Source organism: Boleophthalmus pectinirostris, unplaced genomic scaffold (assembly GCF_026225935.1).
Source record: "Boleophthalmus pectinirostris isolate CB_2022bp ecotype Guang Dong unplaced genomic scaffold, ASM2622593v1 HiC_scaffold_1, whole genome shotgun sequence".
Classification (NCBI taxonomy): domain Eukaryota; kingdom Metazoa; phylum Chordata; class Actinopteri; order Gobiiformes; family Gobiidae; genus Boleophthalmus; species Boleophthalmus pectinirostris.
In genome coordinates, this window is record NW_026570970.1 from 20,621,517 (window position 1) to 20,640,996 (window position 19,480).

The 19,480-nt window shown below is 37.5% G+C and overlaps 4 protein-coding genes across 8 annotated transcripts; all 4 read left to right on the forward strand.

Moving 5' to 3' along the window:
* The first annotated feature begins 762 nt into the window (after positions 1-762).
* cdc16 (cell division cycle 16 homolog (S. cerevisiae)) lies at positions 763-6,224 on the forward strand. Its single transcript, XM_020936291.2, has 18 exons — positions 763-956; positions 1,097-1,151; positions 1,317-1,414; positions 1,487-1,525; positions 1,602-1,730; positions 2,164-2,323; positions 2,412-2,506; positions 2,582-2,715; positions 2,888-2,967; positions 3,035-3,084; positions 3,158-3,231; positions 3,299-3,424; positions 3,509-3,661; positions 3,758-3,821; positions 3,904-3,965; positions 4,933-5,068; positions 5,177-5,267; positions 5,339-6,224. The coding sequence occupies exons 1-18, from the start codon at positions 909-911 to the stop codon at positions 5,599-5,601; spliced, it is 1,857 nt and encodes a 618-aa protein (XP_020791950.1). The 5' UTR covers positions 763-908; the 3' UTR covers positions 5,602-6,224.
* Positions 6,225-6,375: 151 nt separating this feature from the next.
* upf3a (UPF3A regulator of nonsense mediated mRNA decay) lies at positions 6,376-10,871 on the forward strand. Of its 2 annotated transcripts, none has more exons than XM_055152729.1 (10): positions 6,376-6,630; positions 6,776-7,315; positions 7,605-7,711; positions 7,790-7,896; positions 7,970-8,068; positions 8,172-8,282; positions 8,356-8,570; positions 8,654-8,790; positions 8,983-9,280; positions 10,346-10,871. In XM_055152729.1, exons 2-10 carry the CDS (start codon positions 7,175-7,177, stop codon positions 10,526-10,528), a joined length of 1,398 nt encoding a protein of 465 aa, XP_055008704.1. In that variant the 5' UTR covers positions 6,376-6,630; positions 6,776-7,174; the 3' UTR covers positions 10,529-10,871. The 2 variants fall into 2 exon arrangements, with proteins under 2 accessions (XP_055008704.1, XP_020792000.1); XM_020936341.2 differs by having other exon boundaries at positions 8,986-9,292.
* A 911-nt stretch (positions 10,872-11,782) lies between these two features.
* p2ry8 (P2Y receptor family member 8) lies at positions 11,783-14,186 on the forward strand. 2 transcript variants are annotated; one of them, XM_020936315.2, is made up of 3 exons: positions 11,783-11,886; positions 12,390-12,686; positions 13,378-14,186. In XM_020936315.2, the coding sequence occupies exons 2-3, from the start codon at positions 12,394-12,396 to the stop codon at positions 14,117-14,119; spliced, it is 1,035 nt and encodes a 344-aa protein (XP_020791974.1). In that variant the 5' UTR covers positions 11,783-11,886; positions 12,390-12,393; the 3' UTR covers positions 14,120-14,186. The 2 variants fall into 2 exon arrangements, with proteins under 2 accessions (XP_020791974.1, XP_055005728.1); XM_055149753.1 differs by lacking the exon at positions 11,783-11,886 and adding an exon at positions 12,050-12,214.
* A 333-nt stretch (positions 14,187-14,519) lies between these two features.
* Positions 14,520-19,149, forward strand: asmtl (acetylserotonin O-methyltransferase-like). 3 transcript variants are annotated; one of them, XM_055153211.1, is made up of 15 exons: positions 14,520-14,564; positions 14,956-15,066; positions 15,212-15,343; positions 15,410-15,457; positions 15,542-15,606; positions 15,676-15,740; positions 15,830-15,938; positions 16,141-16,387; positions 16,489-16,701; positions 16,817-16,976; positions 17,058-17,257; positions 17,356-17,488; positions 17,563-17,709; positions 17,782-17,904; positions 18,352-19,149. In XM_055153211.1, exons 2-15 carry the CDS (start codon positions 14,974-14,976, stop codon positions 18,555-18,557), a joined length of 1,941 nt encoding a protein of 646 aa, XP_055009186.1. In that variant the 5' UTR covers positions 14,520-14,564; positions 14,956-14,973; the 3' UTR covers positions 18,558-19,149. The 3 variants fall into 3 exon arrangements, with proteins under 3 accessions (XP_055009186.1, XP_055009198.1, XP_055009192.1); XM_055153223.1 differs by having other exon boundaries at positions 18,858-19,149; XM_055153217.1 differs by having other exon boundaries at positions 18,062-18,551.
* Positions 19,150-19,480: the final 331 nt, after the last annotated feature.

Sequence of the window (19,480 nt, forward strand, 5' to 3'; positions counted from 1 at the left end):
GACAATACAAGATACCACAGCGAGTCCATTAGAAGATGACAAGACAAGATTTAGACAGAAATAATTTGGTGGTTTTCAGATTCAGATTCAGATGGGGGGCAAAAGCCATTTTCCCTATTTATTACATTGTACTTTATCATGAAATATCTCAAAGGTAAAGTAGCAAATGTTGAAACTGGTAATTTCTCTTACTGACTAGACTCAAGCGCTCTCTGTATTAAAAATTGGCATTTTAACAATATTCATTGGCACGCATCTGGATTAAATAATATTGACTTATAGAATGATGTCTTCTGAAACCTAGCAATACATCCATCCTCTTGTTAAAGCATGTGAAAGGATGCACAAAAAAGGGTAATTGTTTGACTGTCAAATGTATTTAGGCCTACAAAATAACACAACTTAATAAACTTAATAAAAACAATAATAAAATGGTTAATGTTGTTCCGGGGAATGTGCTATTTCATTTATATAAAAATGTGCTCCTAACCTTCCACGATGGTTGGTTTCTCTACTCAGCTCGGCTCCTCCTGGGAGCTTGAGTTCTGCGCAGTATCTTTGCTGTTCCCAGTACTGCACTTTTCTGGACTGAGATATATAAATATATAAATATATATAAATATATCTATAGATCTATCTTTTTTTTTCCTTGTAGAATAGACATGTTCTACATAGACACAGATAGGGACTTACCTTCCTAAAATAAACCATAAAAAAGCGGAACTACTTCTACAATCTTTTGTTTCCCCATGACACTATTAATCGACACACTTGCTGCAGAAAGAAGCCGCGTATTTGAACGCTGCTAGCAAGCTAGCTCCTGTTGTAGAGTAGTTTGACATTTTTTTGTTAATGTATAAGGATGATATCCTTTTATTGAAATTGAGGGTTTTTCCCAAACAGACAAAATGAACCTCGACAGACTTCGGAAGCGAGTACGGCAATACATTGATCAGGTACCACCCGATTTTTCTGAATAGCCAGTTAGCAAAACTACAGTGTTAAATCAGCAATACAAAATGTAGTTTTCGCTCATGCAGTGGAACTGACAATTGTTTTATGTTACATTAATACGATTTTTCCTACCGGTTTACAGCAACAGTATCAGAGCGCACTGTTCTGGGCTGACAAGATTGCATCCTTATCCCATGGTAAGTCGTTACTGGAGCCAACTTTTGTCAAATAGCTTCACTGGCGATCTTGGATCATTGTTATTCACGACGTATTTAATATTAGATTTCATCACAACCTGTATTTGTAAGTGTATATGGGGCAAGCCTTTATTCTTGACCATTATTTTCTTTGCTATTTGGCAGAGGACCCTCAAGACATCTACTGGCTTGCGCAGTGTCTTTATTTGACCTCTCAGTACCATAGAGCCTCCCATGCCATACGATCTCGTAAACTTGACAAGGTAATACCAATAAGACATTTAAGACATATTTTGTGACTTCTGTTTTTCAACAACTGAATTGTAATTGTACAGATGTTTGGAGCATGTCAGTATCTTGCTGCTAGATGCCATGTAAGTGATCACCAAATTAGACTAGCGTTTTGGGTATTCAAATACTTTTATAACTTATTGCCTTTGCTTTTGTCAGTATGCTGCAAAAGAGTTTCAGCAGGCTTTAGATATTTTGGACGTTGAGGAGCCAGTCAGCAAGAAACTGCTTGAAAAGGGAGGGAAGGAGGAAACTGTGACACCAGACTGGGGCATGACTCCTGCTGCTGTAAGTACATATATTTAAATCTAGTGTTCTGTTTTTTTATTGCTCTGGTACAGCTATAGTATTGATGATCCTGACCCTATAGAAATCATATAAAAATGTATTGCTTTTTTGTTTCTTCTACGCTTTAATTACAGTGGTTCTTAAATTCTTAAATATGGTAAATCATCACAGTTAATCAAAGAGAAAATATACATCAGCATCTGAAAAATCTATAGAGAGCAAATACATTTGAAATTAAACCGCAGTCTCTCCTAACAAGTCTATAACTTATTAAAATGTTTTGATTGTGATTATGAAAAGAATATATAAGATGTAATGTACACACCTTGTTGGTTAATAGGTAGTAAGTAGTAGTACTTACAGAAAAAAAAAAAAAAATGCACAAGCATGTTTTTATAAACACTATCTAATTTTCACCTGTAATTTTGGTCAGATTAATAGCTCCATTTGCCTCCTGCGGGGTAAAATATATGACGCCATGGACAACCGTCCACTGGCCACCTCCAGTTACAAAGAGGCCTTGAAACTGGATGTATACTGCTTTGAAGCCTTTGACCTTCTCACTGCGCACCACATGCTGACTGCACAGGAAGGTAACCTAATCTGAGAAAGATGCAGTGGTATTTAACTTTTAACAAGACAGATCTTGGTGTGTAATAATTCTAAGGGCTCTTCCTGTAGAAAAAGATTTCCTGGATTCGCTCCCTTTGAATGAGCAGTGTACCGAGGAAGAGGAGGAGCTGTTACATTTTCTTTTTGAACATAAATTAAAAAAGGTACACATTATATTAGTTGCTGTTACTGCGGTACAGTTGAAATTCTTAATGCCATTTTGTTGTCTTTCTTTGCAGTATAATAAACCCAGTGAGTTGGTTGTTCCAGAAATGGTCACTGGTCTTCAGGACAATTTAGATGTTGTTGTGTCTCTTGCTGAGAGACATTATTACAACTGTGATTTTAAGACATGCTTCAAGCTCACATCAATGTAAGCCGTTTGAAGTTGTATTGAATAATTATCATTAAAGAAGAGATACCATTTTTGTGGTATTTATCATGGAAGAAGTAAATTTGACATAATATTTCCTATTTTGATGAAATATAATATTATCTATATGTTTGCCTATAGTACTTACAAATGTTTCTTTTCTCCATTTCAGGGTAATGGTTAAGGATCCATTTCATGCCAACTGCTTACCTGTTCACATTGGAACCTTAGTTGAGCTTGGAAAATCGAATGGTAGCATCTTTAGTCATCCGATATAAATGTAACAGTTAACCTTGCTAAACTTGTTTTCTTTTTTCAGAGTTGTTTTATCTTTCTCATAAACTTGTGGACCTGTATCCAAATAACCCCGTGAGTTATTAAGCAGTGGGATTTCTGAATGGATTTCAAATATTTACTGCATTAAAATCTTTCATCACTGCAGGTTTCATGGTTTGCGGTTGGCTGCTATTATCTTATGGTTGGCCACAAAAATGAACATGCTCGGCGCTATCTTAGGTATGTGCAGAACTGCCGGTTTAGTTGAGTTTAGATCATTTATGTAAACCATGTACTGTTTTTCTAGCAAAGCTACCACACTTGAACGGACCTATGGTCCTGCCTGGATCGCTTATGGTCATTCATTTGCAGTGGAAAGCGAGCATGATCAAGCCATGGCAGCTTACTTCACTGCTGCCCAACTAATGAAAGGGTTGGCACATGTCTTTTGATAGTGTATAGGTTTTCTGTAAATGCAGGTGGCAAAGCTGTATAATATATGTTTATTATAATACAGGTGTCACCTGCCCATGCTGTATATAGGCTTGGAGTATGGTCTGACAAACAACTCTAAACTTGCTGAGCGCTTCTTTAGTCAGGCTCTCGGTATTGCTCCAGAGGATCCATTCGTCATTCATGAGGTGGCTGTGGTTGCCTTTCAGAATGGAGAGTAAGTCGTGGCAATATACATACATACATACAAGCATACACACATTTTAAATATGTATTTTGTATATTAACTGTGTTGAGTCATGCCTTGTTTCAGCTGGAAAACAGCAGAAAGGTTATTTCTTGATGCAATGGAAAAAATCAAAGCCATTGGCAATGAAGTGAGTGAAATGTGTATATATAATGTTATCTATTTTTTGCTTGTATTTTTTTGTATGAGTGTAATAATTGTGCATTTTTCAGGTAACTGTTGATAAATGGGAACCTTTGCTCAACAATTTGGGTCACGTCTGCCGAAAACTCAAGTAAGTACTGTTTACTAAATTTAAAGAAATGTTGATTTTTAAAAAGGTTTTTGTTGCTAAACTGTTGGAAACTGTCAAAAGAAATGACAGGTGCTCGCTTTGCTTTTGTAGTATGGTATATTTGTATATTGTACCACGTTATATGTATATGCTTTCAAAGGTTTACTGAAAAAATATGCAAAAACAAATTATTAAATTATGCATACCCTGATTATCCACCACTCAAATGACATAAGGATCATAAAAATAGTGTTAAGTGGCTGTTACGCAAGTAAGGAATACATTCTGTGTTTCATGAGTAATGCATATCTAATGAATGACCAGAGACACAATAGATGCTTGTCCACTGGTCCATCTGAACACTTCATTGACAGCTAATAGCTGATACTGATTTATTTTAATCCAGTACAACATTTGGCCTTCTAGTTATACAGTTTGGAAACCGTATTTTTAGGTTTCACACATTTGTGAAGCCAGTGTGACACTTTACACGTATTATACTTTCACCTCTTGAGAATTTACAAACATAAATAAATTCACTGAGAGCAATCTGGGTGTAATGAAGAGCTCTTTACTGATTTCTCACATGTTTAAGGACATGACAACATATAAAAAGGCAGAAAGAACGTCAAAGAACTGTTGAACTCCACATGGTGCATCTGAACCAGTTTTAAATTAGGGAACTATGGACCTCAAAGTAATGGAAATAAAAGTAAACATTACAAAACCAAATACATAATCCATAAATGATTATTACAAAACTAGGTTTAGCTTCTACAGTATTGATTGTTTACTTGTTTGGCACAAATACAATAGACTACAATAGACTTGTATTAACATGGCAATCTGATGCTTGAATGGAAGTGTATTGTCTGGGATCATTTGCAATCACCAGTCCGATATCAGATATCATAAAATGCTATGTATTTTATATTTAAATTAGGTACATTTTATTTTTTGTCTGAAGGAAGTATGACCGTGCTCTGGAGTACCACCGACAGGCGCTTGTTTTAATACCCCAGCATGCTTCCACATATGCAGCCATCGGATATGTACACAGCCTGATGGGGGACTTTGAGAGTGCTATTGACTATTTTCATACGGTATTCCTTTTGATTAAATATACAGAAAGTAGAATTAAGACAACAATTATTAAAATGCTAAATTAAACTTCTATGGTCATATGACAGTTATTGACTTTTATTTTATAGGCACTTGGACTAAAAAGGGATGACACATTTTCTGTAACAATGCTTGCCCATTGTATTGAGATGTACATTGGGGACACAGATGCTTATGTTGGTATGTGATAAAGATTCATTTTCACACCAGTCCTCTTCATCAATAATAATAATAATGTCTCTTATGTGTAGCCACAGACATTGATGACAAAGTAAAAGGCAGCCTAAACACTCCTGCCCTGATGAAGATGCTGTCCACCTCTGAACTCGGAGAGCTTGCAACTACACCAAGGTTGGAAGAGGCAGAAGACACAAGCACCATGTCTTTGGAAACACCAGTGTCCAATCAGGACAAAGTGATGCTGGAGACGCCTCTGCGGCTGTCCCTGACCTTGGAGTGTGACATGTATGAAAGTGACATGATGTTAGACACCTTGTCAGACACCAGCACGTGATGACGTCATCAGAGGTGGACTGTTGTAGCCGCAATTTGTCACAAACACACCTGGGCTCAAGGACTACTTTCAAACCAAAACTCTGGCACCACTCCTGCCAAAGGATTCTTTATTCCCCTCTTGTGCATCAAATGTGATTTTTAGAGTGCAAATGAAATGCCACTGGCAGTGTGGTTTCATCACACTATTAGCTTATTAAGTCAAACTTGCAAAATGCACTTTAGAAAGGGGAATTAACTAATGTGCCTTGGTTAAAGGGTTGATAACTGCTTTCCATCAAACACTGGGTTAGACCTGAAGGCAAAAGTTCAGTTCTTCTGACACTGAACTTACTAGAGCCAACACCTTATAAAATCTCAAAGACTAATAAATACTGCCCATGGCAGAATTCTGTTTTTCTCTGTGGATTTATAAATAAAGAGCCATTTTGAGCCGCCTTGTTGCAAATTGCTATCAAGTTTTCAAATAAATCATGACTTACTAATTGTGTTGATAACAATTTAATGCCAAACCACTTCATAAATGCATTTGTGTATACTCTGATATTTGAACTTATTGCCAGTCATGTGTTTTTAATAACTTTTATTAAAATTAAAATGGTATACTTTTACCATAAATTGCAATTGAGATGTGTTGTGTTCCGTGTAAAATGTCACATTTGGCCACCTAATTCCTGTTATATGTTGGAGGTGGGAGCTGACAGCCTTCTCTAATGTCATCAGGTTAAAGGGGAGGGCTGGCGGCTGTGTGAGATCAAAAACATCTTCATGGTCTTAAGGAAAACTGCTTCTGTGGCCTTTTATTTGCCTTGGCTTTAATTCAAATGGAGATCTATTGGAGCACTTTGATGAGCGATGGGCTGCACTCCGTCTAAGTCGGTTGTGGTATACGGGCAGGACCGCGTGCTGCGAGATCAGGACACTTGTTCCACGTTCGTACCCAGCCTAGTGAGCTCCGCATCCACGCCAGAGAGACCCTCTCCTCGGCTGTTCGCGGAGACAAGCGGTGGTAAACAAACTTTCCTCAGCGGTAAGTCTGAAACTGAATTGGGCTTTTAAAAGCCTTACTATTTGGCTTGTTTAATTTGTGATTTCAGACAAACATATTTTATTACACAGGTAGGACTGAATATATATATTTATATATATGTATGTGGATTCCCCTTTTTTCCTAGTTCCTACGAGAGATGTCCATGGGCGGCCCCTGAGCCAGTCATCCTGTCCAGAGCCGTGGAGCTCAGCCAGCACCAGCAGCGCGGGGCCAAGCAGCCCAGCATTACTCAGTGTGGATCGGCCCCGCAGCCCCAGTCCTCTCACGCCAAGTGACACCGAAGAATATGGGACTGCTTAGATCTCATGTCTGGAAAACTGCGACTCAAGAAATAGAAAATAAAAACTATGTGGTGTAAAAACGAGTCAATACGAATAATGTTGCCTATATCAGTTACTTGAGTTGTCGATACTAAAATTAAACGGGAAAGGGAAATCACTTTCGCGCTGATGCCAACTTGCTTTACAGCTAAACTCTCGCGAGAACGCGTATGTTAACGCAGTGAAGAGGGAGATAGAAAGAAATGAGGTCTGAAAAAGACCAAATGACCGTGGCCAAGGAGAAGAGCACTGTGGAGATCCAATTTAGAGACATCCCGAGTGAGCAGGACAATACCAGTGGAAACGCCAAGCAGAAAGAAGAGAAGAAAGAGGTTTTCACCAAGGTTCGTATTAGACGTGTGTCGCATTGTTTTCGCGGTTCGTATGGACCGTCATGGGGGAGGTAGGAGCTGTTCAGCACCGCGGACAGCGACAGAACCAAACATACACGAAATGTTCAAAACAGAATTCAACAACATATTGTAGGGTTGTAAGATAAGAGAGCATACAAAGACGGCTAGCTACACGGTTACTATGTAGGCCATATGTACAGACTAGGGAAAAACGTCAACAATAACAACCTAAGGGAATCACAATCGTATGATGATCGTAATACGTGGTGGTGGTTTTCAGGTGGTGATTCGCAGGCTTCCTCCGAGCATCTCCAAGGATCAACTTGAAGAACAGCTCAGTCCACTACCCTCATTTGATTATTTTGAATTTTTTCCAGCTGATCAAAGGTAAAAACATCGATCTATATTTATACTATTAAAATGTTTGTTGCCTATATGTGACCTGCCCATATGATATCTGTTTAGCTTGTACCCACATCTGTTTTCTCGGGCATATATTAATTTTAAAAACCCTGAAGATATTCTGCACTTCAGAGACAGATTTGATGGATATGTCTTCATTGATAACAAGGGTACGTAACACGTATTGTAGAAATAGAAAATGTTAGCAATTGAAATTGCATTATTGTATTGTTCTTATTTCAGGCCTTGAGTACCCAGCAGTGGTGGAATTTGCTCCCTTCCAAAAAATTTCGAAGAAGAAACTAAAGAAAAAGGATGCTAAAGCTGGAAGCATTGAAGAAGGTAATCATAAATCAGAAGATCCAGTTGTCTAATGCTTAGGCCTATACTGTATTTGTGATCTGTCTTCTGTCTGCAAATAATTATGAGCTGTATTTGCAAATAGATCCAGAGTATAAGCGATTTTTAGAGAATTACTCCTGTGATGAGGAGAAATCAATGGCCAATCCTGAGACTCTGTTGGGGGAAATTGAAGCCAAAACTAAGGAGCTCATTGGTAAGGCTATAAAACATTAAAATACTGTTTAACATTGTGTTGTAATAATCTTTTTTATGTGTTGTTGTTGCAGCCAAACGGACTACACCCCTCTTAGAGTACATCAAAAATAAGAAAATTGAGAAACAAAGAATAAGAGAGGAAAAGAGAGAGGAAAGACGGAGACGTGAAATGGAGAAAAAACGCCAAAGAGAGGAAGAGAAAAGGAAGAGGCGAGAGGAAGAAAGACGCAAACGCAAAGAGGCAGAAAAGCAAAAGAAACTGTCTGAGAAGGACATCAAAATTAAGGTACAGGGTCTAACAACAATTACAATATATAGGGGTATTTATAAAATATACTACTTGTGTTTCTTGTGTTGGTTTTATATAAGCTTTTAAAGAAGAGCGATAGAGATGATGATGTGGATTCAGATCGAATGAAGGACAAAAGTGATGTGGGAGAGACGGACCGACCAAACAAGTGGGAAAAGAGTGGGAATCAAATGAAGTCAAAGGAATTTAAAGAAAAGTAAGATTTTAAGATTGATTTGTTGTAAATGGAATTGTTATTTGAACTTGTGATCTGTGGTTATAAATGTTAGTTTTTGTTTGTGGAGAAAAATATGAGATGTATAAACCACCAGGCAATTAATATATTTTATCGTTTTTTTTTTAGAACTCATTATTCATCTTTATTGGTGTTATTCTCTGTTATGTCCAGTAGGGGTCAGGCAGAAAGTGACAAAGAGCAGCAGCAGCACAGTCGCAGGCAGAGAGAGAAGGACCACAGGGTGAAAGATGAGGAGAGAAAACGCCAAAGACACCATTATGAGTTTGACAAGTTTATGCGCCGTAAAGAGGAGACCAAATGGGGAAAAGGCTACTGCCAGGACAGAGAGGAGAGGAGGAAGAAAGAGGGGCACCATCACAGCTATAACTACTGTCCTGACAATGGAGAAAAACTGGGCAAAGAGGACCGCGATGAGTTGAGTAACAGAAAGGAGCGCCTTCGAAACAAGGTGAGCGAGAAGGTGAGCATGAGGGGGATTCTATAGATTCTTTAAGAGTTTAAGATATGTTTAAACACGTGGTTCATCAATACAAATTAGATTTACAGGATTGATTGTACAAAACTCTACAATTGTCTTATAGACTGAAAAGACCCTCTAGAAACTGAATTTTGGAATATTAAAGTGGTGTCAAAAGTTACTCATTAGAACAAGCTGTTTTATTTCTTGGTTAAGGACTTTTCAGACTCTGGTATGTGTGGCTTCCTTTCATTAGTGAGCTCCCTCTGGTGGTACTCAAACCCTTCTTTTGCCCAGTTTTACCTTAAGTTAACCTTTATTGTCCACCAGAGTGGAAATTTGTCTTTGATTCACCATCACATGAACAATCATAACAGCTTAAGAGTCAATAAATAGGTTACAATGTCCACTACATTTAAATGTGCTGGATATACACATACTAGTACATTTCACGAGTGCTTATTTAACAAGCCGACAGCCTTTGGCACACATGAATCCTTTTTTATTGAATTTTTATTTTAATTACACCTTTAGGCTTAAACTTAGATAAACTTATTGATCCATAAGGGACATTATTTGGAGACAGTAGCTCACGTATCACAATACATTATAATAACAAAGAGCAAAAATATAAAAGGTAATAATAATTCTAAATAAGTAGCAAAAATAAAAAGAAACTGGTGTCAAATAAATCATAATTATATAGATGTATACATATGAGTAAAAATAAAAATATAGAAATATAGTAATACAAATATATCTCAGCTATAAACAAGAGGTCGTAAGGAAAAACGACCTATATCTCACATTAGGCCTATAGTTAGATCTTGTCTTTAAACCGCGCCAGTTGGCGAATTTTGTACCATAGTCTAAACTAGGGTACATCTGGTTTAGACCAGAGTATAGTCAATGCCTGGTCCTTGTATGGGAAAAGACATATATTTTATGAAGTAATACTTGGTGTGAATAATATGAGCACCACTGGCCTTGTATTTTGGATCTCACTAATTCTAATGACATGGTAATGTTCATATACATTAATTCTCTTTCCTATAGGATCGTCCAGCAATGCAGCTATATCAGCCTGGTGCACGAAATCGAAAACGCATGAGCTCATCGGGTAAAAGCTACGAGTGCATCCCAGTGGGTCACTCACCTGAACCTGCAGCTGACTACGCCTATGAGATGGCCAACATGAGCTTGGACAAAGGTTTTGAAAAGGGCAAAGATGAACAATAAATACAAAAATTAGAAGCAATTTTTGTAAATGTATCTCTGAGTTCTTGCTCATATAATTTAAATTATCATGCATTGTTTGGTTTGACATATTTTTTGGAAATACATTGACTATTACATCAACAACAGTGCTACTTACATACAGAGTTATAGGAGGTTTTCCCATTTAGGCAGCTAGAAATGTTTGTAAAAACAATTTTCAGCCTCAGAGTCTTGAGTTGAGTCTTGACTTGTACCCCCCTCTGTTCAACAAGACAAAATATTTTGTAAATAAGAAATATAAGGTGTATTTTATGTGCTGAATTGAGATGCATTATAATGATTATATAGATGTACACCTAATGTTTTGGTCACAAAGAACACCAATTAACTTTTGTAAAAAAAAAAATTAAAAAAAAACAGGCTAAAGGCCTGTCAAGGCCTGTTTTAAGTTTTTACTAAAAAGCCTCATTTTCTTTGTGCACATACCTTTGTCAGACTAACCTCTTGTATAATGTCTTTCCCTAAAATGTGATGAAATAAAGCACTTCCAGTGTGGGTTTCCCGTTATGGCAAGGCGTTGTCATTTGGCCAACAGTAGACCTACCCATTTTAATGTTTGAGTCAGCTGCATGAAGAAATGCACATTGCACAGTGGCACTTGCCTGGGCGTAGATCAGCTGTAATTATTCAGTGCATGTTACTACTCAGGGCTGTTGGGTACAGGTTCCAATCACACCGCCCTAAAACAAATCAAAGCAGGCAGAAATAGTTCACACTTTCAACCATGTCAACAGGAAGTGTGCAGGCAAGCAAAAATTGCAGGTGCTATTCCCAGGAACTGAAAAGAAACAAAATTCTTGTTCAAATCTTGTTATTTGAGGACTACATGTACATGTGTGATAACCACAAAGCAATATTATTTTATTTGACAAATCTGAACACATTTTTGCAACCCATCTGGTATGGTGCATGTTGTGTGCAGAATAAAACTATGACCGGTAGTATGCTACTAGGATACACCACAACTGATTTGTCCAAACCTTTGCCAGGCTAGCCAGGTTCTTACCATTAAAGGAAGTACTTTTTTCTCCACAATCTTCTAAAATAAGTGTTTTATTAGTTGAACTGATTTTTTTTACACTATACTGATGTGTACTGATTTGTAATTATTAGCTCAATATGAATTTGTTTCTCAGAGTCTCTACCACAAAAAAAGTATTTGTTATCATAATCTCTTGTGTATTTTCTGGTGCACTAAAAACTGTCACATGGCCCATTTCCTCTGTTATTGTGTGTAACTGTACAACCCCATTTCCTCAGCAGCCTCTATCTCCACCTTAATCACCAACTGTCAAACGCACACTCCACCGCTCAAGGAGGTGAGTACAATGTAATAGCAATATTATCTTCAGGACAGGTTTTATTTATTAATTCATATACAGTCTTAAAATAACATATTTTTAAAAAATTAAAAATTTGAAAAGTAGGACAAAGTAGGACAGAGCTAGCTGTTGTCGTTTTTTTTTTTTTTTTTTTTTTTTTTTCGCATCAGCTATAAAAAAAAAAAAATTTAAAAAAAAGCAAGATAAAAGTGTAGTGCTGAAACGTCGTTGATGTCCTTGAAAGTAACATGCTAACATGACCGGAATAAGCTTGAGTCACATGTTATTATTTTGATTTGAGAACCACAAGTTTGGAAGACAGCAAGTAATGTATTATTTTAATTGTTTCACAACAATTTCTAGTTTAATTACGCAATGTCCTGTTCACATGGATTTATTGTTGCATAGTTTATCGTAATAATATGCATTGTGAGTCAAAACCATAAACTGAAATTTTTAAAGTGATGCTATTGAATAATATTTTTCATACCTTCTTATAGAGTCATGAATTCAAGCAGCAGTAGCAACAAGTTGGACAATGCTACTTTGTCCTTCATCAAGAATGTTAACACCAGCATTGCCATCTCAGTCATCTACATGGTGGTTACTGTTATTAACCTGGTGGGTAATGGCCTGTCCATGTGGCTGCTGCTCTTTCGGACCTCTCCCAAAACTCCGTCTATAATCTTCATGATAAACCTGACCCTCACTGACCTGGCTCTAGGTGCAGCTCTGCCGTTTCAGATCACCTACCAGCTGCAGGGGTACAACTGGAGTCTGGGACCCAACATGTGCAGGTACTACAGTTTTAAAAGTGAAAATATCATGTTAAAAGGGAAAATACCATGTTACCATCAGTAGTTGACAGAGTACTTGGATGTGTCATCAAAGGTGCATTATGAGTATTTTTTTTGGTAGTCAACCTCCTTGTCTCCATAAAGATGTAAGTTGCCTGTGAAGTTTACAGTATGGCATTAAACTTATCTCTCTTACATTTATTCGGTTACGGTGTTTGTTATAGCTCCTACACAAACGTGCTTTCTTACACCTCTCTGCAAATCTGACCTGTAGCTTGTTTCCTCGAAGATATAAATGTTTATTGCCATACTGTGTAACATTCCAATCACAGCATTAATATCTCCATAGAAACAAGCAGATGGCAGATCCCCCAATAGAGATGTGACATAGTGCCCACTTAAATTTGCTATAAGAAGGTATTTTAAAATATTGTATAGTATAGAGCAGGGGCCTCTAACTATTTCTTTCGGTGAGATATTGTTACAAAACATGTCAGATGAATGTCAGAGAGCTACTAATTTTAGATTGCAAGAAATTCAGTATAAAGTCACAGGAAGCCCTAGATGTGGTACAGTTACATGCCAATAAACTACACTCAAATATGTTTACAAATTTAAAAACAGATTATTTTGCCATATCACCCATACACTAAGTTACATGAATCTAATGTTGCTATTTCTCTCTCCACAGGTTTCTAACTATGATGTTCTTCACCAACATGTACTGCTCCATTCTTACCATGATGGCCATTGGCATTGACCGCTACCTGGGCATCGTGAAGCCTATGTCCTTTAGAGAGACCAGACGGAAGAAGTCTATGGCTATCATCAGCTGTCTCTTAATGTGGGGTTTAGTCTTGATTGTTTTATACCCACTGATGACCACGGACCTGACCTTTGATATTCCTGAACTTGGAATAACCACATGTTTCGATGTCCTGAAGAAAAACATGCTTCCGTCTCAAGCCGCGTGGGCTGCCTTCCTCTTCGGCATGATTTTTGTACTCTTTATCTTCCCTTTCTGCATTACAACATTTTGCTATGTCAAAGTTATCAAACAGCTGGCAAAAGACTCGAAAACAGCCCAAAAAGATAGAGCAATACGTTTGGCTGTTATTGTTTTGCTGGTCTTCACCTTTTGCTTTGCCCCGAACAACTTTCTCTTACTAGCCCACACGGTTATGAAGCTGTTTTTCAAAAAATCCCTCTACATGGCCTACAAACTGACTTTATGTTTCAGCTGTCTCAATAGTTGCATCGACCCATTCATTTACTATTTTGCCTCTAAGGACTTCAGGCAAAAGCTGAGGCAGATCATGAACTGGCACAGTGTCAGCAGTATGGAGTCAAAGCAGGAGCACAGGGAAATTTTGTATTCAATGCAATGTGGTTCTGAAGGTCAACAAAGTAAGCAGCGGGTATCTTTGATGTAATAATGCAACTGAAAAACGGAGAAAGGAAGGAAGTGAAAGCACAATAAACTTTCTCTATGTTGTACAATATCTTGTTATTTTTATCAGAATGTTCTTCTTTATTTACATTTGTAAATGGTTTTATGTGTCTTTTTATACGACACATGCATGTGCATAGTGAATTAAAAAAGAAAAAAAAAATATTGCACTTATTGTTTTTAATTATTTTAATTATTTAACTTAACTACGTGGTTTTGTCTCCTTTTTTATCTTTATACCCATAAGTACACTGACCAGGTCTGCAATCCATGGTCAAAGAAAAAGTCAAATATTTCTTTTTTTTTTCTTTTTCCCTGCGTGAATGGCGTGAACAAGAAAGATGGTGTCATGTGACGCCATCACGCATGCGTCATGACGTAGGTAGTCGTAGTCTCAGCTGCCATACGAGCAGACTTATGTCAGAGAGGTAAGATTGTTATGTAGCTTTTGAAGTTGTATTACTGCAACTATGCCCATATTTAATAACTTGTTTTCAATCATTTCAGCTGTCACAGTGTTGGCAGTCTGTAACTTGCTACTTGCTACAATGAGAAAACACGTAATAATACTCGTAAAGGGTATATAGCCTAGCAATGGCAATCAGATCTGTCTTACTATTATTATTATGATTTATTACAGCATTGTTGAAAGCTAACATTTGGGGTTATGTCTAACGTGTGCATTATGATTATTAGTTATTGGATTATATTAACCATGTCTAACTAGGTCATAAGGTTCATCACCAGAGCCCATGCTTATCTGACTAATTTGTGACTGTCAGTGTTTTTTATGTCATTGTTCATTTCATGTTATTGCAGGCTCAATCATTCATCACCATGGTACTGAACCCTGTCATTTCAAAGCTTGCGGGTAAATTGGTTGTACTGGCAAGTGCTTCTCCCAGAAGACAAGATATTCTTCGAAATGCAGTATGTATTGTTTTCCAAAACTGGCCTTTCTAATTAATCTCATATTTCACAACAATATAGACACACACAACACACACATACAAACATACAAACCAGACACATATAGACCAGTATAGCAATGCCTCCTTTATTCTATATTTATCAGGGCTTAAGATTTGAAGTGGTGCCATCCTGGTTCAAAGAAACTCTTGACAAGGGACTTTTCAAGGCACCGCATGAATATGCAGTTGAGACTGCCAAGCAGAAGGCACTGGAGGTGGCCAGGAGGATGCCTTTTGTAAGTTTTTGTTATGCTAATGTCATCCATATATGTATTCTAAATATCACCAGTATTTTCTTTTAGAAACACCGGAAAACTCCAGACATGGTCATTGGAGCAGATACTATTGTGGTAAGATAAAATTACGCATCATAAAATCATATCAAGCTATTCTATCTCTGGACAATTGCATAACTTGTATCTTTTTCTTCATAGACTATAGATGGCCTTATACTGGAGAAGCCAACAGATAAGGATGATGCATACAGAATGCTGTCACGGTAATGCTGATATATTAAAAGTGATCATTATAGCTGTAGTGTTATCATTTTGTGCTGTCTTCATTGTAGGTTGAGTGGTAAAGAACATAGTGTTTTTACTGGGGTCGCCATTGTCCTTTGCCATGAAAAAGAAGGCATGTCAAACTTTTGTTTCACTCTAATGCAATATTCCCAGTCATAATTAATAGGCATGTCATGTCAAAACGTGTCATACATTTTTCAGATGATGGGATAGACTACCAATTAATAGATTTCTATGAAGAAACAAAGGTTAAATTTGCTAATCTGTCGGAAGATTTGCTCTGGGAATACATTAACAGCGGTGAACCCATGTGAGTAGGACCTGTGAGAGTAACTGAGGTAATACCTATTGATTTTACTGATGTAACTGCTGTGCGCTTGAGGTTTGTGGGGCACTTGGTTAATGTTGAACTTGATTGTCTTTTTGGACTTTGGCTTGAGTTTTTATTATAGTTAAGCAATACTTTTTTGTAAAAAAAATAATTACAAAATATTGAATCTCCTGTGTGCCAGGGACAAGGCTGGGGGCTATGGTATTCAAGCTCTTGGTGGCATGCTGGTGGAGTATGTTCATGGAGACTTCCTAAATGTTGTTGGGTTTCCTCTCAACCACTTCTGCAAGCAGTTGGGCCTTATTTACAATGGCCTTCCTTCCTCTGATCGAAATAGTGCCAATCTAGGTTCTTACAACCAAGACACCAACACAGTTATACCTCAAGATTTATCTAGTAGCCCATCTGCCAGCCCTTTTGCAAGCAAGGTAAGTTATTGAATGTTATTTCCTCTGTATAATCTAAATATGGATTATTGTTCTATTGCTGTTTAATCTCTATTGTATCTATTAAATTACATTTCCTCTAGGTTAAAAGAAATGGTGGTCAGATGGATGTAAGTGAAAGTTCGAATCAAGTAACTAACAGCCTATCCAAACATAGTGGTGACAGCCAGGAGCGCCTGTCATTACAAAACATCGCCAGCAGAGGGCGAAGTGTATCTGTTGGAGAAAACACTGTACCTAATAAGGGAGATTTGCAGAGGATTATTACACTAATGGATGGATTCAAGGCCTCAAAGGTATTTGCACTCACATTGAATATGTATGTGTCAAATAATATTTATATATAATTTTATTTGAGTTCTCAATGTAATAAAAAACAATACATTGCTCACTTATGTTTTCATATTTTAGGCATTATTTACAGCTTCAAAAATGGGGGTGTTTGACCTGCTGCAAAAGAGTCCCGGTCTAGATGCTGTGCAGGTAGCAGCTGAAATCAAAGCTTCACTCAAAGGAACACGGAGTTTGCTGGAGGCCTGTGTGTCTCTGGGACTGTTAACCAGTGAGAAATGTCAGTAAGTTTGCAGTGATTTTTAAGAGTAGGTGATTAATATTAAAGTAGTAATGACAATGAATTTGTCTTGTTTTGCAGCTCATCAGAAACCATTGTACAAGAACAGCACTCTGGCAGCGCAGTTTCTAGGCTCAGATTCTCCTTTCTCTTTGCACAGTTATATTTTGCACACAGATAATATGGTGTGGCCTCTTTTCTCTCATCTTGAAAATGCTGTACGTGAGGGAACAAATCAGCATGAACAGGCATTTAGCAAAGAAGCACAAGATCTGTTTCAGGTGTTCATTTTAACCATAGACAATTTTTAAAGTTGTCATAAAGATTTAAATTACAAGCCAGTGAAAAACTTTACCATGTTTTTCTACCATGTCTTTAGGATACTTACTACGACAGCCAAGCTTTAAAACTGAGGTTTATGAATGCCATGCACAGCATTGCTAAAGTTACGGGGAAAGCTGTAGCCACAGCGTTTGATCTGTCCACATATAAATTGGCCTGTGACCTCGGAGGTAATGCAAACAGAGAATGCTGAAAGCAGAATGTTTTGAAGAGCAGAATATATATTTGTATTAGTGTGTTTCAGGTTGCACTGGAGCTATTGCTCATGAATTAACAAAAGCAAATCCTCAGATGTCTGTCATAGTGTTTGACTTACCTGCAGTTGTTGAAATTAGAGAAAGATTTCAGCCTCAGCACATGGACACAGACAACAGGGTGTCTTTCATAGCAGGTAAGGTATTTATCCCAATGTACCAACATACTTTTAGACTTTATATTTGTTAACAATAAAATGTATTTTTAGGAGACTTCTTTAAAGATGACTTGCCAGAAGCAGACCTATATATCCTGGCAAGAATCCTTCATGACTGGTCTGATGAGAAAGTGCATTTCCTGCTGAAGAAAATTGCAGAGAGGTGTACGCCAGGTAAACTACTAAACTTATTTTTAAACTTGTTTAAAAAAAACATGGCTAATGCAGTGATCAACTAGTGTTTCATACCATTTTGCTATTGTCACATAAACAATTAAGACTAGAAGCTCAAACAAGTGTGTGCATTAATACACTTACACGCTGCTGTTAGGCTGTGGAGTCCTGCTCAGTGAGATCTTCTTGAATGAGGACAGGACCGGTCCGAGTCGAGGGCTGCTCCAGGCCCTCAGCATGAGTCCAGGGAGGCAGAGGAGTGCACAGGAGTACAGCTCTCTGTTGGAAAGACATGGGTTTACTGTTAAAGACATCAAATATACAGACAACCTTCTGGACGCTATGCTCTGTGTCAAAGTCTGACAAATGTGTCAGAGCCTCTATACTTTTTACAGTTCTACTGTCAGACTTTCTGTAATTTTATTTCCACAATGTGTTGGACTGTAGGCTGTGCGTTGCTCATAGCTGAGACCATGTTGGATGGGCCCACCCCTCATTCTGCACTCCAGTCTCTCAACATGCTGGTCCAGACAGAGGGGACAGAGCGGACACAGAGACAGTTCACAAAACTATTGAAGAAACATGGATTTAGACATACACGAGTGGTTCACACTATGAATTTTCTCGATGCCCTTTTAACTATTAAAAAATAAAAATGAAATATTTGTGCTCCATTGAAAAAGCTTTTGATTGTGCTACATGGTGTTACTGTAGTTCTTTTCCTGTTATTTTACCTGAAACAAATAAGGTAATAGACCAAACTAATGTAGTAGTAGCAGCCAGTTGCACATTACAATTATTAACAGAAGCCCACTCTTTTCTTGACACAAAAGGCAACAACTCTTTTATTTCATCAATTTTATTTTGATGTAGCCTTAATGTTTTAAATCTCATAGTACATTCCTGCCTTTCTCTATAAAATATGCTCTAATGAATGTAATATCTTTCCACAGTTTTGTATTTCATGAGCCCTCAGTTCCAGCAGCCAAGTATCTGTCTAAAATGTGCCAATGTCTCCAGTCAGAACAACAGATCCTATTGTCTGTGACGCTCAAAGTGTATCTAGATTACTCCTTGTTTTGGACCGCTCTCCCAGTATTTTCCTTGAAGGGTAATGGGGGTGGTCATGTTATTTATGATGATTTTCTTGTCAGTCCAGATCCAAGCTCTTGGTGATATCTGATACATTACTCACTTTATGCTTGTTTGATCAATAAAGACAGAATGGGGTATAGCAAAGGTCAACCACTGTTTGATTTATCTTGAATTCACTTGTTAACTGTCAAATATGTCGCCTTTTACTGCAATGAGTATACTATGGCAGAGGGGTTTAATTTTTGATAAACAATTATAAAAAATCCAAGTAAACTTATGAGACTTGGGAGGTATGGTTGTTAAAGGTGCACTTTGTAACTTTTTGGTTGGGGGTCCATCACCTTGTTTCTATGGATATGTCATTACTCTGCTTGGAATCTTCCACAGTATGACATTAAAGAGCTCTACATTATTGCAATAAATTACAGGTGGTTTTACTGCTCAAAAATAACTGGCAATGTGACTGTGAGCAGAGTTGCCT